General features: G+C 48.7%; 1 protein-coding gene across 8 annotated transcripts; it reads right to left on the bottom strand.

The window, feature by feature from the left end:
• Positions 1-42: 42 nt before the first annotated feature.
• On the bottom strand, positions 43-21,926 carry LOC106575761 (CCR4-NOT transcription complex subunit 10). 8 transcript variants are annotated; one of them, XM_045698040.1, is made up of 20 exons: positions 21,683-21,926; positions 21,033-21,076; positions 20,723-20,884; positions 20,382-20,532; positions 20,063-20,202; positions 19,685-19,786; positions 19,233-19,319; positions 19,043-19,126; positions 18,610-18,727; positions 16,052-16,210; positions 15,123-15,325; positions 14,891-15,012; positions 14,526-14,705; positions 14,240-14,320; positions 4,373-4,486; positions 2,173-2,303; positions 1,981-2,016; positions 1,482-1,609; positions 1,281-1,356; positions 43-873 (listed from the first exon to the last, which is right to left on the bottom strand). In XM_045698040.1, exons 1-20 carry the CDS (start codon positions 21,699-21,701, stop codon positions 707-709), a joined length of 2,304 nt encoding a protein of 767 aa, XP_045553996.1. In that variant the 5' UTR covers positions 21,702-21,926; the 3' UTR covers positions 43-706. The 8 variants fall into 8 exon arrangements, with proteins under 8 accessions (XP_045553996.1, XP_045553978.1, XP_045553987.1 ...); XM_045698022.1 differs by having other exon boundaries at positions 21,033-21,124; positions 21,683-21,923; XM_045698031.1 differs by having other exon boundaries at positions 20,063-20,199; positions 21,033-21,124; positions 21,683-21,923.
• Positions 21,927-23,301: the final 1,375 nt, after the last annotated feature.

Below are 23,301 nucleotides of genomic sequence, written 5' to 3'. Positions count from 1 at the left end.
GAACTTTTACAGACCCACCAGCAATATAAAATGCAAGTCAGCTTATTTCTGTAAATAAAATTTATTTTTTTATACAGGTATTTCATTTGCCCCAAGCAAAAGTCGGTCAGTATATATCATAACGGATGTTGCTGTCACAAATGGAAAGTTAAAACTCTCAGAGAACAGAGAAATCATGTCAGATCTGCCCCAAAGACACTGCAGGTGATAGCCACTGAATAAAGGCTCCGTCCCAAATGGAACCCAGTTCCTTATATAGGGCACTACTTTTATTAGGGCCCCATAGGGCTCTGGTCAAAAGAGTGCACTTACATAGGGGATAAGGTGTAATTTGGGCCGCATCCGAGGCGGGACCATACTGTGAACGCACCCTTCGTCCACCCGACAGGAGACCTCTGCATTTCATACCAGGACCTGACCTGGAGGGGCTCCGTCTGGGCTCTGAGGGGTTCAGTTTCCCCTAGGTACAGATCTAGGATCAGCTTCCTCTCCACCAATGTTAACCTTAACCATTAGTGGGAGGAAATGCAAAGCTGAGCCAAGATCAGCATCTAGGGACAACTTCACCCTACACCGGCACTGAGTTGGGGTCAGCTTGCCTTAAATAAATAATACATTGAGGTGAAGTGATGAGAGGTGGACAGGTGCGTGTTGATGTTGGTGTGCAATGGGGCAAGGAGGGTTAGGGGAACCCAGGGTTGAGGGCTCATTTGCGCTGGACTGTTGTGAACGGTGAGGGCATCTGGATGGGTGGTTGGACAGGCTGGAAGGAGGAGGGAACGGGCTTCTTTCGTGTGTCTGGAGAGGGCGTCTGGAGCACTGAGGGGAGGAGCTGGTTACGTTTGATGATCTGCAGGGCGAGCTGCGTGTTCCCTGAGAGGGGGGGTGGGGGGGGGGGGGGAGTATCAAAAAGAGAGGCCGAGGGAAACAGTGAGATCATACACAGCTCTTAGTAAGGTCATAAGGTCCTGACCCCTGACCTTTCTACACAGGACAGAGGTTGACTGACAGCAGTAATCTGTCATCACTGCCTTTGTGCCAGACTGTGGCCTTCGGCATTCTACCTGGAGAATTCTAGAACTGGAATGTCAAGAGTTTGATTGACATCAGCCCCAACACTTCCTTGGAACCCCCCCCAACCTCATACTATGCTAGAAAACAATAGTCAAGAAGAATCTATCAAAGACAACTATCATAAGTGCCAGATTGGAAAACCTGAGGGCCCCACGTCACAACTTTGCAGGTGGGAATGAGAACCCAGAGAGATGTAGCTGACTCACCGTTCTGCAGCTCCAGGTAGACAGCCAGTAAGATGGCTTCAGGAGGAATCTCCTTGGTGTTCACCATGGAGGCGGCCTGGGAGAGAGGAACAGGTTCACAAACATCTAAACAGTCATGTTTGGAACAATAACACATCTGAATGGTTTCAAGAGATAAGTATGTACTGTAGCTGTGTGCGTGTGTGTGTGTATGAACCGTACCTGATGCAGGCACTTGCGGGCCTTCTCGTACTCACTCCTCAGACAGTAGGCACTGCCCAGGTTGAACAGCATTATGGCCCGGGCTGAGCTCACTGTGCTGGGGTAACACAGAGGAGTCTGCTTCCCTGCTGTACCAACACACAACACACAAAACACCCTGTCAACAGAGGAGTCTGCTTCCCTGCTGTACCAACACACAACACACAAAACACCCTGTCAACAGAGGAGTCTGCTTCCCTGTTGTACCAACACACCCTGTCAACAGAGGAGTCTGCTTCCCTGCTGTACCAACACACCCTGTCAACAGAGGAGTCTGCTTCCCTGCTGTACCAACACACCCTGTCAACAGAGGAGTCTGCTTCCCTGCAGTACCAACACACAGCACAACCTGTCAACAGATGATCACTGGATGTCACCTCACACACAGATGGGGAGTCTCTACTGAGACTGCAGGGAGTGTGTTAGGTGTGTGTGTGTGTGTGTGTGTGTATACACTCACATGACTCGACAGGCTCCAGATCCCCTTTATCTGGCCCTGTGAACACAAACACACTATCAAACAGTGATCCAGTCATCATGTGACTCAGACATCAAACCATCATGTGGTTAAATGGATAGGTCATTTCAGTTAGGGCAGAATACTGGTTGGGGTGCATCGATTGGAGCGAGAGAGGTGGGTGTGAGGACTAACCTTGGTCCTGCTCGCTGGACAACACCCCCATGGAGACATCAGTGACGTTCTCTGGGTTGAGGTGACCGATGGCCTCTGAGATCCGGTCCAGGGATATGAGGGCCTCTGCAGCATACAGGTGGCCCAGGAACCTGGAACAGAGAGACAGAGGATGTACCGTCAGACAGAATCAGATGCACCATTGACTCACTAGTACTGGGGCTTGTTCATGTGGATGTGAACATAAAAACGGATGATTGCTATCATTTATTTTTTTATGTCACAAATCCAACATTAAACCTCGTAAACAATGAATGGTAATCTGGTAAACAGTTCATTTTCTGAAATGTCTGCTGTTGCCCGGCTATTAAATGGGACTGGTGGCTATTTGATACTGAGTTTTACAGTATGTACAGGTGCGACCAAATATACTGGCACCCCTGCACTTTCCTTAAATAATTCCCCTATTCTCAAAGAAATTTGACATAACGTTTTTTTCCCTTCATACTTTGTTATTGGATTTTCAACATTGCAGAACCAATTTTAGGTTTGTAAACTTAAGCCAAGATAAATTTACAATTTTAATTTAGAAAATAAAGACAAATGACATGGACAAAATGATTTACAGCTCTGGGGTGCCACTTGCACAACCTTTAGCCAAGATAACTGCAGACAAACACTTCTTGTAGCCATCAATGAACTTGCTGCACCTTTCTACTGACAATTTGGCCCCCTTTTCAGCAGCAACCAGCTCTAATTCTTTCATGTTTGAGGGGTGCCCTCCACCAACTGCTGTTTTCAGATCTCACCATAGGTTATGAATGTACAAGGTGTGGTGAGCAAAAGTTTATATTTCAACTTCTTTTAGAAGAAATACATTAACCCGCCACATTCTGGGGTGAGGAGGACAGCAGGATACCCCCCTAGTCTGTCATTAACCCACCACATTCTGGGGTGAGGAGGACACCAGGATACCCCCCCTAGTCTGTCATTAACCCACCACATTCTGGGGTGAGGAGGACACCAGGATACCCCCCCTAGTCTGTCATTAACCCACCACATTCTGGGGTGAGGAGGACAGCAGGATACCCCCCCTAGTCTGTCATTAACCCTCCACATTCTGGGGTGAGGAGGACAGCAGGATACCCCCCTAGTCTGTCATTAACCCACCACATTCTGGGGTGAGGAGGACAGCAGGATACCCCCCCTAGTCTGTCATTAACCCACCACATTCTGGGGTGAGGAGGACACCAGGATACCCCCCCTAGTCTGTCATTAACCCACCACATTCTGGGGTGAGGAGGACAGCAGGATACCCCCCCTAGTCTGTCATTAACCCACCACATTCTGGGGTGAGGATTACAGCAGGATACCCCCCTAGTCTGTCATTAACCCTCCACATTCTGTGGTGAGGAGGACAGCAGTGCAGTCCAGGGACATGGTCTGTAATTAACCCTCCACATTCTGTGGTGAGGAGGACAGCAGTGCAGTCCAGGGACATGGTCTGTAATTAACCCTCCACATTCTGTGGTGAGGAGGACAGCAGTGCAGTCCAGGGACATGGTCTGTAATTAACCCTCCACATTATGTGGTGAGGAGGACAGCAGTGCAGTCCAGGGACATGGTCTGTAATTAACCCTCCACATTCTGTGGTGAGGAGGACAGCAGTGCAGTCCAGGGACATGGTCTGTAATTAACCCTCCACATTCTGTGGTGTGGAGGACAGCAGTGCAGTCCAGGGACATGGTCTGTAATTAACCCTCCACATTCTGTGGTGAGGAGGACAGCAGTGCAGCCCAGGGACATGGTCTGTAATTAACCCTCCACATTCTGTGGTGAGGAGGACAGCAGTGGAGGGACTGATGGGAAGTCTGTGGTCATGAAGTCATGAAGCAGTCTGAAGAGTCAAGAGGTCTGCTAGGGCCACATTACCATTACCAGACGGTGAGTCATGTTAAGTCCCGTAAGCTTTGGGGGAGGGGGGGTAAGTCATATGGAGGTTAATGAAGTGATAACAAGAGCTGCATGGATAGCAGGAAGGAGGGGGAAGAGGAAGAAACAGAAAGAGGTGTTGAGAGGGGAAAGGGGGAGTGAGGATGAAAGGTTAAGGGGATAGAGGAATGAAGTCCATCTGGTATAAGACTTTATCTGAGTGGGGAAAGAGATAGAGAGATAGAGAGAGAGGGATGGATAGAGAGAGAGGGATGGATAGAGGTCTTACTTGAGTGATCCAGACAGCTTGGTCTGGTGAAGGAGCTTCTCTGCATGGTTCAGGGCCATCAGGTTGTCTCCTAACACCAGGGCCACGTAGGCACTGCAGGCCAGGAGGGAACACCTAGAGAGACAACACCACATAGGAGAACCCAGTCAGCACAGACAGGACAACATAACAGATCACACCAACCCTGCACTGGGAAACATAGTGGGTTGCATAACATTCAGATGTGGGGGAAATTAATTCTATATTGAAATGAATACTAATTAAACAATTCATTTAATTATTTGTGTTAGTTAAAGAAAAGTGCAGGTGGGGAGAGTCTGCACTGTAGTGGTCGTGTCCCTCCCAGGCCTCTCACTGGTTGGCAACAGAACACTCAGGGATTCCAGGAAATAAACCCAAGAAGTTAACGGGGCTGCTCCTAAACTTTCCCTGTGGGGTCAGCCCTTCATTCAGCACATCCTCCCCAACTCTACCCCCTCCTAATGAAAAGTGGAAGGAAGGAGGGCAAGCTTTATCCAATTAGTCCAGAGAACAGAGACCCAGGAAGACCAGGGCAACAGAGACCCAGGAGGACCAGGGCAACAGAGACCCAGGAGGACCAGGGCAACAGAGACCCAGGAGGACCAGGGCAACAGAGACCCAGGAGGACCAGGGCAACAGAGACCCAGGAGGACCAGGGCAACAGAGACCCAGGAGGACCAGGGCAACAGAGACCCAGGAGGACCAGGGCAACAGAGACCCAGGAGGACCAGGGCAACAGAGACCCAGGAGGACCAGGGCAACAGAGACCCAGGAGGACCAGGGCAACACAGAATGGAAAAAAGAAAGAAGAAAGGGGAGAGGGGGTTATTAACTGACTGGGGGAGACAGGGTTATTAACTGACTGGGGGAGACAGGAAGGGGAGAGGGGGTTATTAACTGACTGGGGGAGACAGGAAGAGGAGAGAGGGTTATTAACTGACTGGGGGAGACAGGGTTATTAACTGACTGGGGGAGACAGGAAGGGGAGAGGGGGTTATTAACTGACTGGGGGAGACAGGAAGGGGAGAGGGGGTTATTAACTGACTGGGGGAGACAGGAAGGGGAGAGAGGGTTATTAACTGACTGGGGGAGACAGGAAGAGGAGAGAGGGTTATTAACTGACTGGGGGAGACAGGGTTATTAACTGACTGGGGGAGACAGGAAGGGGAGAGGGGTTATTAACTGACTGGGGGAGACAGGAAGGGGAGAGGGGGTTATTAACTGACTGGGGGAGACAGGAAGGGGAGAGAGGGTTATTAACTGACTGGGGGAGACAGGGAGGGGAGAGAGGGTTATTAACAGACTGGGGGAGACAGGAAGGGGAGAGAGGGTTATTAACAGACTGGGGGAGACAGGAAGGGGAGAGAGGGTTATTAACTGACTGGGGGAGACAGGGAGGGGAGAGAGGGTTATTAACAGACTGGGGGAGACAGGAAGGGGAGAGAGGGTTATTAACTGACTGGGGGAGACAGGAAGGGGAGAGAGGGTTATTAACTGACTGGGGGAGACAGGAAGGGGAGAGAGGGTTATTAACTGACTGGGGGAGACAGGGAGGGGAGAGAGGGTTATTAACTGACTGGGGGAGACAGGGAGGGGAGAGAGGGTTATTAACTGACTGGGGGAGACAGGAAGGGGAGAGAGGGTTATTAACAGACTGGGGGGAGACAGGAAGGGGAGAGAGGGTTATTAACTGACTGGGGGAGACAGGGAGGGGAGAGAGGGTTATTAACAGACTGGGGGAGACAGGAAGGGGAGAGAGGGTTATTAACAGACTGGGGGAGACAGGAAGGGGAGAGAGGGTTATTAACTGACTGGGGGAGACAGGGTTATTAACTGACTGGGGGAGACAGGGTTATTAACTGACTGGGGGAGACAGGGTTATTAACTGACTGGGGGAGACAGGGTTATTAACTGACTGGGGGAGACAGGGTTATTAACTGACTGGGGGAGACAGGATGGGGAGAGAGGGTTATTAACAGACTGGGGGAGACAGGATGGGGAGAGAGGGTTATTAACAGACTGGGGGAGACAGGAAGGTGAGAGAGGGTTATTAACAGACTGGGGGAGACAGGAAGGGGAGAGAGGGTTATTAACTGACTGGGGGAGACAGGAAGGGGAGAGAGGGTTATTAACAGACTGGGGGAGACAGGAAGGGGAGAGAGGGTTATTAACTGACTGGGGGAGACAGGAAGGGGAGAGAGGGTTATTAACTGACTGGGGGAGAGAGGGTTATTAACTGACTGGGGGAGACAGGAAGGGGAGAGAGGGTTATTAACAGACTGGGGGAGACAGGAAGGGGAGAGAGGGTTATTAACTGACTGGGGGAGACAGGGAGGGAGAGAGGGTTATTAACAGACTGGGGGAGACAGGAAGGGGAGAAAGGGTTATTAACAGACTGGGGGAGACAGGAAGGGGAGAGAGGGTTATTAACTGACTGGGGGAGACAGGAAGGGGAGAGAGGGTTATTAACTGACTGGGGGAGACAGGGTTATTAACTGACTGGGGGAGACAGGAAGGGGAGAGAGGGTTATTAACTGACTGGGGGAGACAGGAAGGGGAGAGAGGGTTATTAACTGACTGGGGGAGACAGGATGGGGAGAGAGGGTTATTAACAGACTGGGGGAGACAGGAAGGGGAGAGGGTTATTAACTGACTGGGGGAGACAGGAAGGGGACAGAGGGTTATTAACTGACTGGGGGAGACAGGGAGGGGAGAGAGGGTTATTAACAGACTGGGGGAGACAGGAAGGGGAGAGAGGGTTATTAACTGACTGGGGGAGACAGGAAGGGGAGAGAGGGTTATTAACTGACTGGGGGGAGACAGGGAGGGGAGAGAGGGTTATTAACTGACTGGGGGAGACAGGGAGGGGAGAGAGGGTTATTAACTGACTGGGGGAGACAGGAAGGGGAGAGAGGGTTATTAACAGACTGGGGGAGACAGGAAGGGGAGAGAGGGTTATTAACTGACTGGGGGAGACAGGGAGGGGAGAGAGGGTTATTAACTGACTGGGGGGAGACAGGGAGGGGAGAGGGTTATTAACTGACTGGGGGAGACAGGAAGGGGAGAGAGGGTTATTAACAGACTGGGGGAGACAGGAAGGGGAGAGGGGTTATTAACTGACTGGGGGAGACAGGGAGGGGAGAGAGGGTTATTAACAGACTGGGGGAGACAGGAAGGGGAGAGAGGGTTATTAACAGACTGGGGGAGACAGGAAGGGGAGAGAGGGTTATTAACTGACTGGGGGAGACAGGGAGGGGAGAGAGGGTTATTAACTGACTGGGGGAGACAGGAAGGGGAGAGAGGGTTATTAACTGACTGGGGGAGACAGGGTTATTAACTGACTGGGGGAGACAGGATGGGGAGAGAGGGTTATTAACAGACTGGGGGAGACAGGATGGGGAGAGAGGGTTATTAACAGACTGGGGGAGACAGGAAGGGGAGAGAGGGTTATTAACAGACTGGGGGAGACAGGAAGGGGAGAGAGGGTTATTAACTGACTGGGGGAGACAGGAAGGGGAGAGAGGGTTATTAACTGACTGGGGGGAGACAGGAAGGGGAGAGAGGGTTATTAACTGACTGGGGGAGAGAGGGTTATTAACTGACTGGGGGAGACAGGAAGGGGAGAGAGGGTTATTAACAGACTGGGGGAGACAGGAAGGGGAGAGAGGGTTATTAACTGACTGGGGGAGACAGGGTTATTAACTGACTGGGGGAGACAGGAAGGGGAGAGAGGGTTATTAACTGACTGGGGGAGACAGGAAGGGGAGAGAGGGTTATTAACTGACTGGGGGAGACAGGATGGGGAGAGAGGGTTATTAACAGACTGGGGGAGACAGGAAGGGGAGAGAGGGTTATTAACTGACTGGGGGAGACAGGGAGGGGAGAGAGGGTTATTAACTGACTGGGGGGAGACAGGGAGGGGAGAGAGGGTTATTAACAGACTGGGGGAGACAGGAAGGGGAGAGAGGGTTATTAACTGACTGGGGGAGACAGGAAGGGGAGAGAGGGTTATTAACTGACTGGGGAGACAGGGAGGGGAGAGAGGGTTATTAACTGACTGGGGGAGACAGGGAGGGGAGAGAGGGTTATTAACTGACTGGGGGAGACAGGAAGGGGAGAGAGGGTTATTAACAGACTGGGGGAGACAGGAAGGGGAGAGAGGGTTATTAACTGACTGGGGGAGACAGGGAGGGGAGAGAGGGTTATTAACTGACTGGGGGAGACAGGGAGGGGAGAGGGTTATTAACTGACTGGGGGAGACAGGAAGGGGAGAGAGGGTTATTAACAGACTGGGGGAGACAGGAAGGGGAGAGAGGGTTATTAACTGACTGGGGGAGACAGGAAGGGGAGAGAGGGTTATTAACTGACTGGGGGAGAGAGGGTTATTAACTGACTGGGGGAGACAGGAAGGGGAGAGAGGGTTATTAACAGACTGGGGGAGACAGGAAGGGGAGAGAGGGTTATTAACTGACTGGGGGAGACAGGGAGGGGAGAGAGGGTTATTAACAGACTGGGGGAGACAGGAAGGGGAGAAAGGGTTATTAACAGACTGGGGGAGACAGGAAGGGGAGAGAGGGTTATTAACTGACTGGGGGAGACAGGAAGGGGAGAGAGGGTTATTAACTGACTGGGGGAGACAGGAAGGGGAGAGAGGGTTATTAACAGACTGGGGGAGACAGGAAGGGGAGAGAGGGTTATTAACAGACTGGGGGAGACAGGGAGGGGAGAGAGGGTTATTAACTGACTGGGGGAGACAGGGTTATTAACTGACTGGGGGAGACAGGATGGGGAGAGAGGGTTATTAACAGACTGGGGGAGACAGGATGGGGAGAGAGGGTTATTAACAGACTGGGGGAGACAGGATGGGGAGAGAGGGTTATTAACAGACTGGGGGAGACAGGAAGGGGAGAGAGGGTTATTAACAGACTGGGGGAGACAGGAAGGGGAGAGAGGGTTATTAACTGACTGGGGGAGACAGGAAGGGGAGAGAGGGTTATTAACTGACTGGGGGAGAGAGGGTTATTAACTGACTGGGGGAGACAGGAAGGGGAGAGAGGGTTATTAACAGACTGGGGGAGACAGGAAGGGGAGAGAGGGTTATTAACTGACTGGGGAGACAGGGTTATTAACTGACTGGGGGAGACAGGAAGGGGAGAGAGGGTTATTAACTGACTGGGGGAGACAGGAAGGGGAGAGAGGGTTATTAACTGACTGGGGGAGACAGGATGGGGAGAGAGGGTTATTAACAGACTGGGGGAGACAGGAAGGGGAGAGAGGGTTATTAACTGACTGGGGGAGACAGGAAGGGGAGAGAGGGTTATTAACTGACTGGGGGAGACAGGAAGGGGAGAGAGGGTTATTAACTGACTGGGGGAGACAGGGAGGGGAGAGAGGGTTATTAACAGACTGGGGGAGACAGGAAGGGGAGAGAGGGTTATTAACTGACTGGGGGAGACAGGAAGGGGAGAGAGGGTTATTAACTGACTGGGGGAGACAGGGAGGGGAGAGAGGGTTATTAACTGACTGGGGGAGACAGGGAGGGGAGAGAGGGTTATTAACTGACTGGGGGAGACAGGAAGGGGAGAGAGGGTTATTAACAGACTGGGGGAGACAGGAAGGGGAGAGAGGGTTATTAACTGACTGGGGGAGACAGGAAGGGGAGAGAGGGTTATTAACTGACTGGGGGAGACAGGGAGGGGAGAGAGGGTTATTAACAGACTGGGGGAGACAGGAAGGGGAGAGAGGGTTATTAACAGACTGGGGGAGACAGGAAGGGGAGAGAGGGTTATTAACTGACTGGGGGAGACAGGGAGGGGAGAGAGGGTTATTAACTGACTGGGGGAGACAGGAAGGGGAGAGAGGGTTATTAACTGACTGGGGGAGACAGGGTTATTAACTGACTGGGGGAGACAGGATGGGGAGAGAGGGTTATTAACAGACTGGGGGAGACAGGATGGGGAGAGAGGGTTATTAACAGACTGGGGGGAGACAGGAAGGGGAGAGAGGGTTATTAACAGACTGGGGGAGACAGGAAGGGGAGAGAGGGTTATTAACTGACTGGGGGAGACAGGAAGGGGAGAGAGGGTTATTAACAGACTGGGGGAGACAGGAAGGGGAGAGAGGGTTATTAACAGACTGGGGGAGACAGGGAGGGGAGAGAGGGTTATTAACAGACTGGGGGAGACAGGGAGGGGAGAGAGGGTTATTAACTGACTGGGGGAGACAGGGAGGGGAGAGGGTTATTAACTGACTGGGGGAGACAGGAAGGGGAGAGAGGGTTATTAACAGACTGGGGGAGACAGGAAGGGGAGAGAGGGTTATTAACTGACTGGGGGAGACAGGGAGGGGAGAGAGGGTTATTAACAGACTGGGGGAGACAGGAAGGGGAGAGAGGGTTATTAACAGACTGGGGGAGACAGGAAGGGGAGAGAGGGTTATTAACTGACTGGGGGAGACAGGGAGGGGAGAGAGGGTTATTAACTGACTGGGGGAGACAGGAAGGGGAGAGAGGGTTATTAACTGACTGGGGGAGACAGGGTTATTAACTGACTGGGGGAGACAGGATGGGGAGAGAGGGTTATTAACAGACTGGGGGAGACAGGATGGGGAGAGAGGGTTATTAACAGACTGGGGGAGACAGGAAGGGGAGAGAGGGTTATTAACAGACTGGGGGAGACAGGAAGGGGAGAGAGGGTTATTAACTGACTGGGGGGAGACAGGAAGGGGAGAGAGGGTTATTAACAGACTGGGGGAGACAGGAAGGGGAGAGAGGGTTATTAACTGACTGGGGGAGACAGGAAGGGGAGAGAGGGTTATTAACTGACTGGGGGAGAGAGGGTTATTAACTGACTGGGGGAGACAGGAAGGGGAGAGAGGGTTATTAACAGACTGGGGGAGACAGGAAGGGGAGAGAGGGTTATTAACTGACTGGGGGAGACAGGGAGGGGAGAGAGGGTTATTAACAGACTGGGGGAGACAGGAAGGGGAGAAAGGGTTATTAACAGACTGGGGGAGACAGGAAGGGGAGAGAGGGTTATTAACTGACTGGGGGAGACAGGAAGGGGAGAGAGGGTTATTAACTGACTGGGGGAGACAGGGTTATTAACTGACTGGGGGAGACAGGATGGGGAGAGAGGGTTATTAACAGACTGGGGGAGACAGGAAGGGGAGAGAGGGTTATTAACTGACTGGGGGAGACAGGAAGGGGAGAGAGGGTTATTAACTGACTGGGGGAGACAGGATGGGGAGAGAGGGTTATTAACAGACTGGGGGAGACAGGAAGGGGAGAGATGGTTATTAACTGACTGGGGGAGACAGGAAGGGGAGAGAGGGTTATTAACTGACTGGGGGAGACAGGAAGGGGAGAGAGGGTTATTAACAGACTGGGGGAGACAGGAAGGGGAGAGAGGGTTATTAACTGAATGGGGGAGACAGGAAGGGGAGAGAGGGTTATTAACTGACTGGGGGAGACAGGGAGGGGAGAGAGGGTTATTAACAGACTGGGGGAGACAGGGAGGGGAGAGAGGGTTATTAACTGACTGGGGGAGACAGGGAGGGGAGAGGGTTATTAACTGACTGGGGGAGACAGGAAGGGGAGAGAGGGTTATTAACAGACTGGGGGAGACAGGAAGGGGAGAGAGGGTTATTAACTGACTGGGGGGAGACAGGGAGGGGAGAGAGGGTTATTAACAGACTGGGGGAGACAGGAAGGGGAGAGAGGGTTATTAACAGACTGGGGGAGACAGGAAGGGGAGAGAGGGTTATTAACTGACTGGGGGAGACAGGGAGGGGAGAGAGGGTTATTAACTGACTGGGGGAGACAGGGTTATTAACTGACTGGGGGAGACAGGATGGGGAGAGAGGGTTATTAACTGACTGGGGGAGACAGGATGGGGAGAGAGGGTTATTAACAGACTGGGGGAGACAGGATGGGGAGAGAGGGTTATTAACAGACTGGGGGAGACAGGAAGGGGAGAGAGGGTTATTAACAGACTGGGGGAGACAGGATGGGGAGAGAGGGTTATTAACTGACTGGGGGAGACAGGAAGGGGAGAGAGGGTTATTAACAGACTGGGGGAGACAGGAAGGGGAGAGAGGGTTATTAACTGACTGGGGGAGACAGGAAGGGGAGAGAGGGTTATTAACTGACTGGGGAGAGAGGGTTATTAACTGACTGGGGGGAGACAGGAAGGGGAGAGAGGGTTATTAACAGACTGGGGGAGACAGGAAGGGGAGAGAGGGTTATTAACTGACTGGGGGAGACAGGGTTATTAACTGACTGGGGGAGACAGGGTTATTAACTGACTGGGGGAGACAGGATGGGGAGAGAGGGTTATTAACAGACTGGGGGAGACAGGATGGGGAGAGAGGGTTATTAACAGACTGGGGGAGACAGGATGGGGAGAGAGGGTTATTAACAGACTGGGGGAGACAGGAAGGGGAGAGAGGGTTATTAACAGACTGGGGGAGACAGGAAGGGGAGAGAGGGTTATTAACTGACTGGGGGAGACAGGAAGGGGAGAGAGGGTTATTAACAGACTGGGGGAGACAGGAAGGGGAGAGAGGGTTATTAACTGACTGGGGGAGACAGGAAGGGGAGAGAGGGTTATTAACTGACTGGGGGAGAGAGGGTTATTAACTGACTGGGGGAGACAGGAAGGGGAGAGAGGGTTATTAACAGACTGGGGGAGACAGGAAGGGGAGAGAGGGTTATTAACTGACTGGGGGAGACAGGGAGGGGAGAGAGGGTTATTAACAGACTGGGGGAGACAGGAAGGGGAGAAAGGGTTATTAACAGACTGGGGGAGACAGGAAGGGGAGAGAGGGTTATTAACTGACTGGGGGAGACAGGAAGGGGAGAGAGGGTTATTAACTGACTGGGGGAGACAGGGTTATTACCTGACTGGGGGAGACAGGATGGGGAGAGAGGGTTATTAACAGACTGGGGGAGACAGGAAGGGGAGAGAGGGTTATTAACTGAATGGGGGAGACAGGAAGGGGAGAGAGGGTTATTAACTGAATGGGGGAGACAGGAAGGGGAGAGAGGGTTATTAACTGACTGGGGGAGACAGGGAGGGGAGAGAGGGTTATTAACAGACTGGGGGAGACAGGAAGGGGAGAGAGGGTTATTAACTGAATGGGGGAGACAGGAAGGGGAGAGAGGGTTATTAACTGACTGGGGGAGACAGGAAGGGGAGAGAGTTATTAACTGACTGGGGGAGACAGGAAGGGGAGAGAGGGTTATTAACTGACTGGGGGAGACAGGAAGGGGAGAGAGGGTTATTAACTGACTGGGGGAGACAGGAAGGGGAGAGAGGGTTATTAACTGACTGGGGGAGACAGGAAGGGGAGAGAGGGTTATTAACTGACTGGGGGAGACAGGAAGGGGAGAGAGGGTTATTAACTGACTGGGGGAGACAGGAAGGGAAGAGAGGGTTATTAACTGACTGGGGGAGACAGGAAGGGAAGAGAGGGTTATTAACTGACTGGGGGAGACAGGAAGGGGAGAGAGGGTTATTAACTGACTGGGGGAGACAGGAAGGGGAGAGAGGGTTATTAACTGACTGGGGGAGACAGGAAGGGGAGAGAGGGTTATTAACTGACTGGGGGAGACAGGAAGGGGAGAGAGGGTTATTAACTGACTGGGGGAGACAGGAAGAGGAGAGAGGGTTATTAACTGACTGGGGGAGACAGGGAGGGGAGAGAGGGTTATTAACTGACTGGGGGAGACAGGAAGGGGAGAGAGGGTTATTAACTGACTGGGGGAGACAGGAAGAGGAGAGAGGGTTATTAACTGACTGGGGGAGACAGGAAGGGGAGACAGAAAGGTACAGAGGTCTCTCTTACCTGAGGTTTTCAACCTCCTGTTTCCTCAGAGGTGAAGACGGTGCTGCAGAAAGGAACTTGTCTCCTTCTTGACCCTTCCCACTGTCAAACCAACGATAAGGAAGTCGGGGAAATGGAAAGAAACATACTCCCTGTAAAGTTCTTCTATAAGAGGACATGGAGAGCTGAATCCTTGTTAATAGTCTATAACCTTAATAACCACAGTGCGCTACAAAAATAGATTTGGAAGATTTGACAAGGCATGTTTTAGCAACAAGCCAATCTCAGGGTGAGATGAGACACTGACCTGCAGGCGTCGCTGTTCTCTGAGCCGCTCTCTGTGCTGCCTGACTGGCTGGGTGTCTTGGGGCCGTTCTCTGCCTTGTTCTCCTGCTGCTGGTGATCAGGGAGGAGGACCAGGCCGTTCCTCAGACAGATCGCTGCAAACTCCATACTGGCCACCGGAATGGCTGCAGACTGCCCATCACTACACACACCCACATTTAGGAGAGGAAAGAGTAAACCATGAGGTTAATGGAGATATAGCAATGATCAACATCTTGGGTTGTCTCAGTACCCTCTAATTTCAGCAATCACTACCATGTAAACAAATGTTTTAGCGCCATCTCCTGGACAGTACTGGTTTGGTCCATAGGGAGAGGGAAAACTGACCTGTAGATTGTGTTCTGGGTGGACTGTGACGCCAGGATGATCTTGCGATGGTAGCCCTGCCCAACGATGGCCTGAACGATACCTTTTTTACTCGGAAGACCCTTGTTGTCTTGTTCTAAGCTCTGGAAAAATAACAAAATGCAAAATTTGAATGTTGATACGTTTTATTTCACGGTAAGAAAACAAGTGAGCGTGTGTTTGTGAGTGTGTGTGTGTTTTTATCACAACTCACACCCTTGTTGGCAGCGATGCAGCACTCAGCCAACCGTAACCAGAGGCCAGGGTTAGAGTGGTACACCTGCACAGCATCCATCAGACAGTCGAAGGCTGCCAGGGGCCGGCCGATGTGCAGCAGCTGGATCCCACAGTTATACAGCAGCTCATAACGCTTGTTGGCTAGCAGCGCACACATGGGGATGCCCGAGAACTGCTTAGCTGGAAGGACAGAGAGACAACAGAGCTAGTCGGGGTACAACAGAGCTAGTCGGCGTACAACAGAGCTAGTCGGCGTACAACAGAGCTAGTCGGGGTACAACAGAGCTAGTCGGGGTACAACAGAGCTAGTCGGCGTACAACAGAGCTAGTCGGCGTACAACAGAGCTAGTCGGCGTACAACAGAGCTAGTCGGCGTACAACAGAGCTAGTCGGGCGTACAACAGAGCTAGTCGGGCGTACAACAGAGCTAGTCGGGCGTACAACAGAGCTAGTCGGGGTACAACAGAGCTAGTCGGGGTACAACAGAGCTAGTCGGCGTACAACAGAGCTAGTCGGCGTACAACAGAGCTAGTCGGCGTACAACAGAGCTAGTCGGCGTACAACAGAGCTAGTCGGCGTACAACAGAGCTAGTCGGGGTACAACAGAGCTAGTCGGGGTACAACAGAGCTAGTCGGGGTACAACAGAGCTAGTCGGGGTACAACAGAGCTAGTCGGCGTACAACAGAGCTAGTCGGCGTACAACAGAGCTAGTAGGCGTACAATGACGGGAGAAACATGTAGGATCAGTTTCCCGGACACAGATTAAACTAGTCCTGCACTAAAATACACTTTTGATGGAGAATCTGCATTTAACATACTTTTAAGTCCAAGACTAGGCTTAATCTGTGTCCGAGAAACTGTCCTGCGGCTTTGAAAAGTGTTAAACCCAGTTTATGTTGACTCACATTGCCCGTTACCCGTCGCCCCGCCGTCCCCCAGCTGTGCACACGTGTGGTCGTTCTCCTGCAGGGCCTTTTTGAAGTAGAATATGCCTAGGTTGTGTTTCCCCATGGCAAAGTGTATGCAACCCAGATTGTTCCAGAACATACAGCGCACACATTCACCTGATGGTAGAAACAAACAAGACAGAACATTTAGTGGAACTTTCATATAGGGCAGTGGTTCCCAAAGTTTTTATAGTCCCGTACCCCTTCAAACATTCAACCTCCAGCTGTGTACCCCCTCTAGCACCAGGGTCAGCGTACTCTCAAATGTTTTTTGCCATCATTGTAAGCCTGCCACACACACACACACACACACAACGTTATATGATACATTTATTAAACATAAGAATGAGTGTGAGTTGTCATCACAGCGCAGCTCGTGGGAAGTGACAAAGAGCTCTTATAGGACCAGGGCACAAATAACATAATAAATCAATATTTTAGCTCTTTATTTAGCTTTCTTACATATAAACTTAATTTGTTCATCAAAAATTGTGAATAACTCACCACAGGTTAATGAGAAGGGTGTGCTTGAATGGATGCACATAACTCAGCAATGATGGGTTATATTGGAGAAAGTCTCAGTCTTAAATCATTTTCCACACACAGTCTGTGCCTGTATTTAGTTTTCATGCTAGTGAGGGCCGAGAATCCACTCTCACATAGGTACGTGGTTGCAAAGGGCATCAGTGTCTTAACAGCATGATTTTCCAAGGCAAGAAACTCTGAGCGCAGCCCAATCCAGAAATCTGGTAGTGGCTTCTGATTAAATTACATTTTCACAGAACCGCTTGTTGTAATTTTGATGAGGCTCTCTTGTTCAGATATCGGTAAGTGGACTGGAGGCAGGGCATGAAAGGGATAACGAAGCCAATTGTTTGTGTCATCCGTTTTGGGAAAGTACCTGTGTAATTGCGCAACCAGCTCACTCAGGTGCTTCGCTATATCACATTTCACATTGTCCGTAAGCTTGAGTTCATTTGCACAAAAAACATCATACAATGATGGAAAGACCTGTGTGTGTTGTCCTTGTTAATGCAGACAGAGAAGAGCACCAACTTCTTAATCATAGCCTCAATGTTGTCCCACACATTGCAGATTCAGATCATTCAGGCGATAAAAAACATCACCCAGATAGGCCAGTCGTGTGAGAACTCGTCATCATGCAAGCGGTCAGACAAGTAAAAATGATGTCAGTAAAGAAAACTTTAAGCTCATCTCTCAATTAAAAAAAACGTGTCAATACTTTTCTCCTTGATAACCAGCGCACTTCTGTATGTTGTAAAAACGTTACATGGTCGCTGCCCATATCATTGCATAATGCAGAAAATACACGAGAGTTCAAGGGCCTTGCTTTAACAAAGTTAACCATTTTCACTGTAGTGTCCAAAACATCTTTCAAGCTGTCAGGCATTCCCTTGGCAGCAAGAGCCTCTCGGTGGATGCTGCAGTGTACACAAGTGGCGTCGGGAGCAACTGCTTGGACGCGCGTTACCACTCCACTATGTCTCCCTGTCATGGCTTTTGCACCATCAGTACAGATACCATCACATCTTGACCACCAAAGTCCATTTGATGTCACAAAGCTGTCCAGTACTTTAAAAATATCCTCTCATGTTGTCCTGGTTTCCAGAAGAGGATGTCTTCCTTAATTGACCCCCCATAAACGTAACGGACATATACTAGGAGCTGTGCCAGGCCCTACATCTGTTGACTCATCCAGCTGTAACACATATAATTCACTAGCTTGTATAAGAAGCAGTAATTGTTTCAAAACATCTCCTGCCATGTCACTGATGTGCTGTGAAACAGTGTTGTTTGATGAAGATAATGTCTGTATAGTTTTAGGGGCCTTTTCCCCCAGCATTGTCCCAGCCATATCCGCGGCAGCAGGAAGAATTAAGTCCTCCACAATAGTATGGGGCTTGCCTGTCCTAGCCACTCAGTAGCTCACCATATAATACTCTTCTAGCCCCTTCTTATTAATGGTATCTGTTGCTTTTATACATGTCTTACTACTCAAAAGTAGTCTTTATTCTCGCTCAAAAAACTCCTGTGGCTTATTTTTGAAATTGTCATGTTTCGTTTCCAAATGTCTGCGGAAGAGTGGAGGTTTCCCACGAGAGAGTAACGGTTAATGTGATTGGATGTTAATTATTTGACTAGGCTACCTGTATTAGACATTGTGTTGTTATTTCGCTGAACACTAGATGGTTTCATTTTATTTCTGTTATTGAAACGAGGCTACTCAGACGAGAAAAAGACCCTCACCCAAATGTATAGACCCATTGGAAAAAAAATAAAAGTACCGTTTACATTTTTTTTAAATGTGAATCACATTTTTATTTGGCGTACCCCCGACGGCATTGCGTGTACCCTGGTTTGGGAATACCTGATATAGGTAATATTCAATTGTGCTCTGTCGCTGGCAGGACAGTCTGAAACCCTTTTCACCATCTAGCCAACCTGATCCATAGTCCTGAATTGGATATATACTTTTACATAGGGTCTAAACGTACCTGTTTTGATGGCCCCAGGGTGCTCTGCGATGTTGGAGCTGTTTAAGAGCTTCACTGCTTTGCGGTAGTTTCCTCTCAGGTACTCAAAGTTACTCTTGAGGAAGAGTGAGGAAGCAGACTAGTGGGAGATGAAGGAAAAACAGGTTGGCATGGAAACATTGACATTCTAGTCATTTAGCAGATGCTCTCATCCAAAATGACTTACAATCAGTGCATTCGACTGAAGCAGGGAAAGGTAGGAAGTGGATGTTTGGGAAAGAGCAGGTTTAGTAAGGCAGTTTAATAACCTGGTTCTAGATCGCTTCGTGCCGTCTTACCAACTCCTATGGTCATTGTCACGCCATTGACCATAGGAGTTGGTAAGACAGCACAAACAGACCTGGAACCAGGCTAGTTTAGTCATGGGTTTAGCAACGCAAACATCATGACTCACATTCCCTGCTGTGTTCATCACAGACTTGATCTCCCTTTTGCATGCCTTTGATGACTTCATCTGAATGTACGCTCGCACTTTGTACTGTGAACGAGAAGAACAAGAAGTGTGAAACAAAAGCAGCAATACAAAAGCTGCTTTCCCGTCTTCATTTCCGCCATCTCAGGAAAAGGATTGGTGTTAAACGTACCTGGTGCATTTTGGATTTTGCCGCTTCGATCATGCCAATGAACTCTGCCTTCTGGTTCCGACCATCTTTGTTGGCGCTGTTGACACTCTGCAATATCAAGATAGACACCAACGTTTGAAAATAACCACATTGCATTAAGAAACTATAGACTTCAAATGTCTTCTCATCTCATAGGAAGTGAAGTTTAAAACCATTAGTAAAATAGCCTGCACTCAGATGTAACTAGCGTAACTGCATAACCTCAGTAAGATATTTTTTTGGGCAGGCAAAAATGACGTGGACATCCAAAGTAGGAGTGTGGTGTGTTTGGTTCTAAAGGCACCTTTACACTGACCCAACATTGACCAACGCTCCAACATTTGCCAACAACCACCAAATCACATCTATCCAATTCTGTGTTTGTTGGTCAATGTTGTGTCAATGTGTAAGCGCCGGAAGTATATTTTAGTAACCTGTCCTCCAGTAAGCTCCCTGAGATTATCCTGAATGAGGTCTGCTGCCTCCACTACCGGGTCCCTGTGAATGTAGAACTTGCACTGTGCCTGAAATATTACCTGGACATGACAGACAACCTCAATGTAAGTACATATGCAGCAGCACATCTTTGCTCTCAACACAATAACCCTGATATCTCACAACTTTACAGTTGCCACCAATAATAACATATCTGCTTAGGAAGAGTCATTTCTCTAAGAGGTGGAAAATAACATTCAACATACATGAGCACAGTAACAAACATCAGAACATCCAGAACATCATGGGTCAAAGTCAGAAACATGACACCCGAGAATGGTGCATGCTAGCACACCCCTCTTTAGAGGGACACGTACCTCCCCTTTGCCGTTCTTGTTGTTTCCCTGTACAGACAGTTTCTCCAGCACAGCAAGGAGATGGAGGGCCTTCTCTGGCTGGTACGTTAGCAGGTACAGATCCACCAGCAAGAAGCAGACCGCCAGAGCAAACTTCTCTTCTAGGACAAATAACACCATCAAGCCATGCTAAACTGTGGGGCTGCAAAGGCCGATTCATCAGGAACATTGCCAGTTGCTGTGACTAAGTGTATGTGCGTACTGTGTAGTCATGCAATACATTTCAATGTTTGTGTTCTCTGACAATTACGAATGTCCATATAAAAACACCAAAACCTACCAAACGGCTCCAGAAACTGGTACAGCCTCTCTCCAATAGCAATAGCTTCAGAGTACTGTCTCATGTGGTAGTGAATGATAGCTTGATTGTAGTAGAGCAGACTGTTTTCTACATCATCCAAACCATCAATATCCTCCATTGATGTGTGAACCTTGATAGACAAAAAAATGCATGAATGTTAAGGATTAGCCAACTTAATGACTGAACTATTGTGTGCATGTGTGAATATATTGATGAAGAATCAAGACATTTAAAACAGGAATCAACGATACTAGAATATGTTTAACATTTATTTGGCGTGTCATTGAGAGAACTGGATAAAAAGTTTCAACGATAGTCACCTGGTTTTTCATTGCAATAAGAGTCTGCTTCAGGGTGCATGTGGTGGTTTGGCCGCTCTTGTAGAATTCAGCTATTGCTTTATTCAAAGCAATCTTGTAGTCCTCCTTGTTCAACTCTTGCAGCTTCCCAAGGTGTTTCAAAGATTCCTCATAGTTTCCGGCCTGTGAGTAAACAAATTAAAATCAACAAATGTAAACAAACATTGTAAATCAGATAGGTTTGACAGATGGAGTTGTAGCCAAGTTGGCCAACTCCCTAGGATTGCACAATTTGCAGCAAACTGTTGATGGTAAATAAATGCGACGTTACCGTAAACGCCTCCAAAGCATTTGCAGCTATTGCTTTTTCTTGGTCTGAAATCCCAGGGGAAGAAGTGTTATCATGCTTGACTTCATTTAATTCTGGTTGAATAAAAAAAATAAAAAACAATATACAGCCCATTTAGCTAGCTAATAATGCCAACTGTTTGCTGCCGAGCCATAACAATGTTAAAACAAGTTAGTTAACGTAAGCTAGCTAGGTCCAAATTCTGGTGGGCGTGTGTTGACAGTTAGCATTCATGACACGCTAGTCAAGATTGTTGACATGACAAGTTTGGGAACTTGCTAGCTAGTGCATAGTTAGTCGAGTGTGCCAATGTTGGTTACACGTGACACAAGTAACTACTAACTAGCTAGCCAACTAAATAGTTGTTTATTGGCATGTTTAGTTAGTAAATATCAATTCATAGCTAGTTAACTACCAACGCAGCTAGAGCAAGGACACTGGAAGGATAGCTAGCTAGCAACACTGGCGTTTACTAATATTAGCTAGCAAACCGGTGGTTGGTTAAATGTAAAGCCCATGTAAATGCTAGTGGATTAAAACTAGTGTTTGTACTAGCTAGCTATCCGTATATAGTTAGCATACCACTTTAGTTAACACATATTAGCTAGCTAGCAAGCTAGTCACTCTCCCACCTGTGTTGTTATCTGCCATTTCGGGGATCTCGTGCTTTAATTGTTGGAAATGCCCCAGCCAGAAGGTTTACTAAGAGAAATATTGGGACAAAACGCTTCGTTTACTATGTTAGCTAGCCAAGATGATAAATTTAAGTACACCGCTCGTTTGTAACTAGAACAAGATATCCGAAATCTGACCGCTCTCAAATGCTTTTTTTCAGTGTTCCGCCATTGAAATGACGCTGAAGTAAACAAATCTGAAAGAAGGGCAGCTCGTGACGCAGATGCCTGTCAACACAGATAAATAGCACCATCTACCGGTATGGAGGGAAAATGCAAGAAAAGTGCATCTACTCAAAGCCTGGTCCCCATCCCATACATCAAATAATGTGGTCACTCTCACTGTCAAATAAAATTATCCTGCGTATTAATTTGCGTTACCGGGTTATCAGAAGACATACATGATCTGCTCAACTTACTAAAAAACCAAAGCTTATCAAGTATTTTGCATCAGTTTTCAATAACTCGTACCCCTAACTTATCTCCACATGGTGGCAGTAAATGATCATTATTGATACATGATGATGCCCTGCAGACTGGCAAGTAAGAAAGTCAGAAAAACAAAAATAAAGTATAAAGTAGGCCTGATCGTTGCATTGCTTCGCTTCACAATCATGCATATTTGACACCATTTCAAATATGATGTAAAACGTTGTTTAAAAAATTATGTTTGCTCACTATAAAAGGGCTGCACTGTACTGTCGTGAAGCTCCAGGGAGGACAATATAACTAACAAAGTAAACCAATTGTGTACTGCAGGCTAATAATGAAAATCAATTAAGTATCGTTACAGAATCTCTCTCCATCTCTCTCTGTCTCATCAAAAAGGAAGTTAATAAAAAAACACTAATGGCTTTTTAATTGTATTTCACTCAAGCAATTCCACACAGTCTGTGGTTCTTTGATTAAAGGAACCAGAGTAAGATCGGTTATTTGACAAAGTCAAAAAGAAATAGAAGATGCTGAAAGATGTTTGAAACCCAGTGGCAGTTCCTGCTCTCAATAGTGAAGACTCGAAGGAGAGACTTGGCAAGAACAGCTCAAATATGCAAAGAGATATGACAGTCCATCATTACTTTAAGACATGAAGGTCAGTCAATCCGTAAAATGTCAAGAACGTAGAAAGTTTCTTAAAGTGCAGTCGCAAAAACCATCAAGTGCTATGATGAAACTGGCGCTCATGAGGACCGCCACAGGAAATGAAGACCGAGTTACCTTTGCTGCAGAAGATAAGTTCATTAGTTACCAGTCTCAGAAATTGCAGCCCAAATAAATGCTTCACAGAGTTCAAGTAACAGACACATCTCAACATCAACTGTTCAGAGGAGACTGCATGAATCAGGCCTTCACGGTTGAATTGCTGCAAAGAAACCACGACTAAAAGACACAAATAATAAGAAGATACTTGCTTGGGCCAAGAAACACGAGCAATGGACATTAGACCGGTGGAAATCTGTCCTTTGGTCTGATGAGTCCAAATTTTATGAGACGCAGAGTAGGTGAACGGATGATCTCTGTATGTGTGATTTCCACTGTGAAGCATGGAGGAAGAGGTGTGATGGTGTGGGGGTACTTTG

This window comes from Salmo salar, chromosome ssa02 (genome assembly GCF_905237065.1).
Source record: "Salmo salar chromosome ssa02, Ssal_v3.1, whole genome shotgun sequence".
NCBI classification, from domain to species: domain Eukaryota; kingdom Metazoa; phylum Chordata; class Actinopteri; order Salmoniformes; family Salmonidae; genus Salmo; species Salmo salar.
The sequence above is the reverse complement of the archived record's forward strand: the minus strand, read 5'-3'. Positions and strand labels throughout refer to the sequence as shown.

Excerpts from the sequence above, each read along its gene's own strand:
- LOC106575761 (XM_045698022.1), bottom strand. Across the intron at positions 20,885-21,032 it reads ATGCTTTGGAGGCGTTTACG|GCCGGAAACTATGAGGAATC; the intron begins GTAACGTCGCAT and ends GTTTACTCACAG. Across the intron at positions 2,017-2,172 it reads GTCCAGCGAGCAGGACCAAG|GGCCAGATAAAGGGGATCTG; the intron begins GTTAGTCCTCAC and ends TTGTGTTCACAG.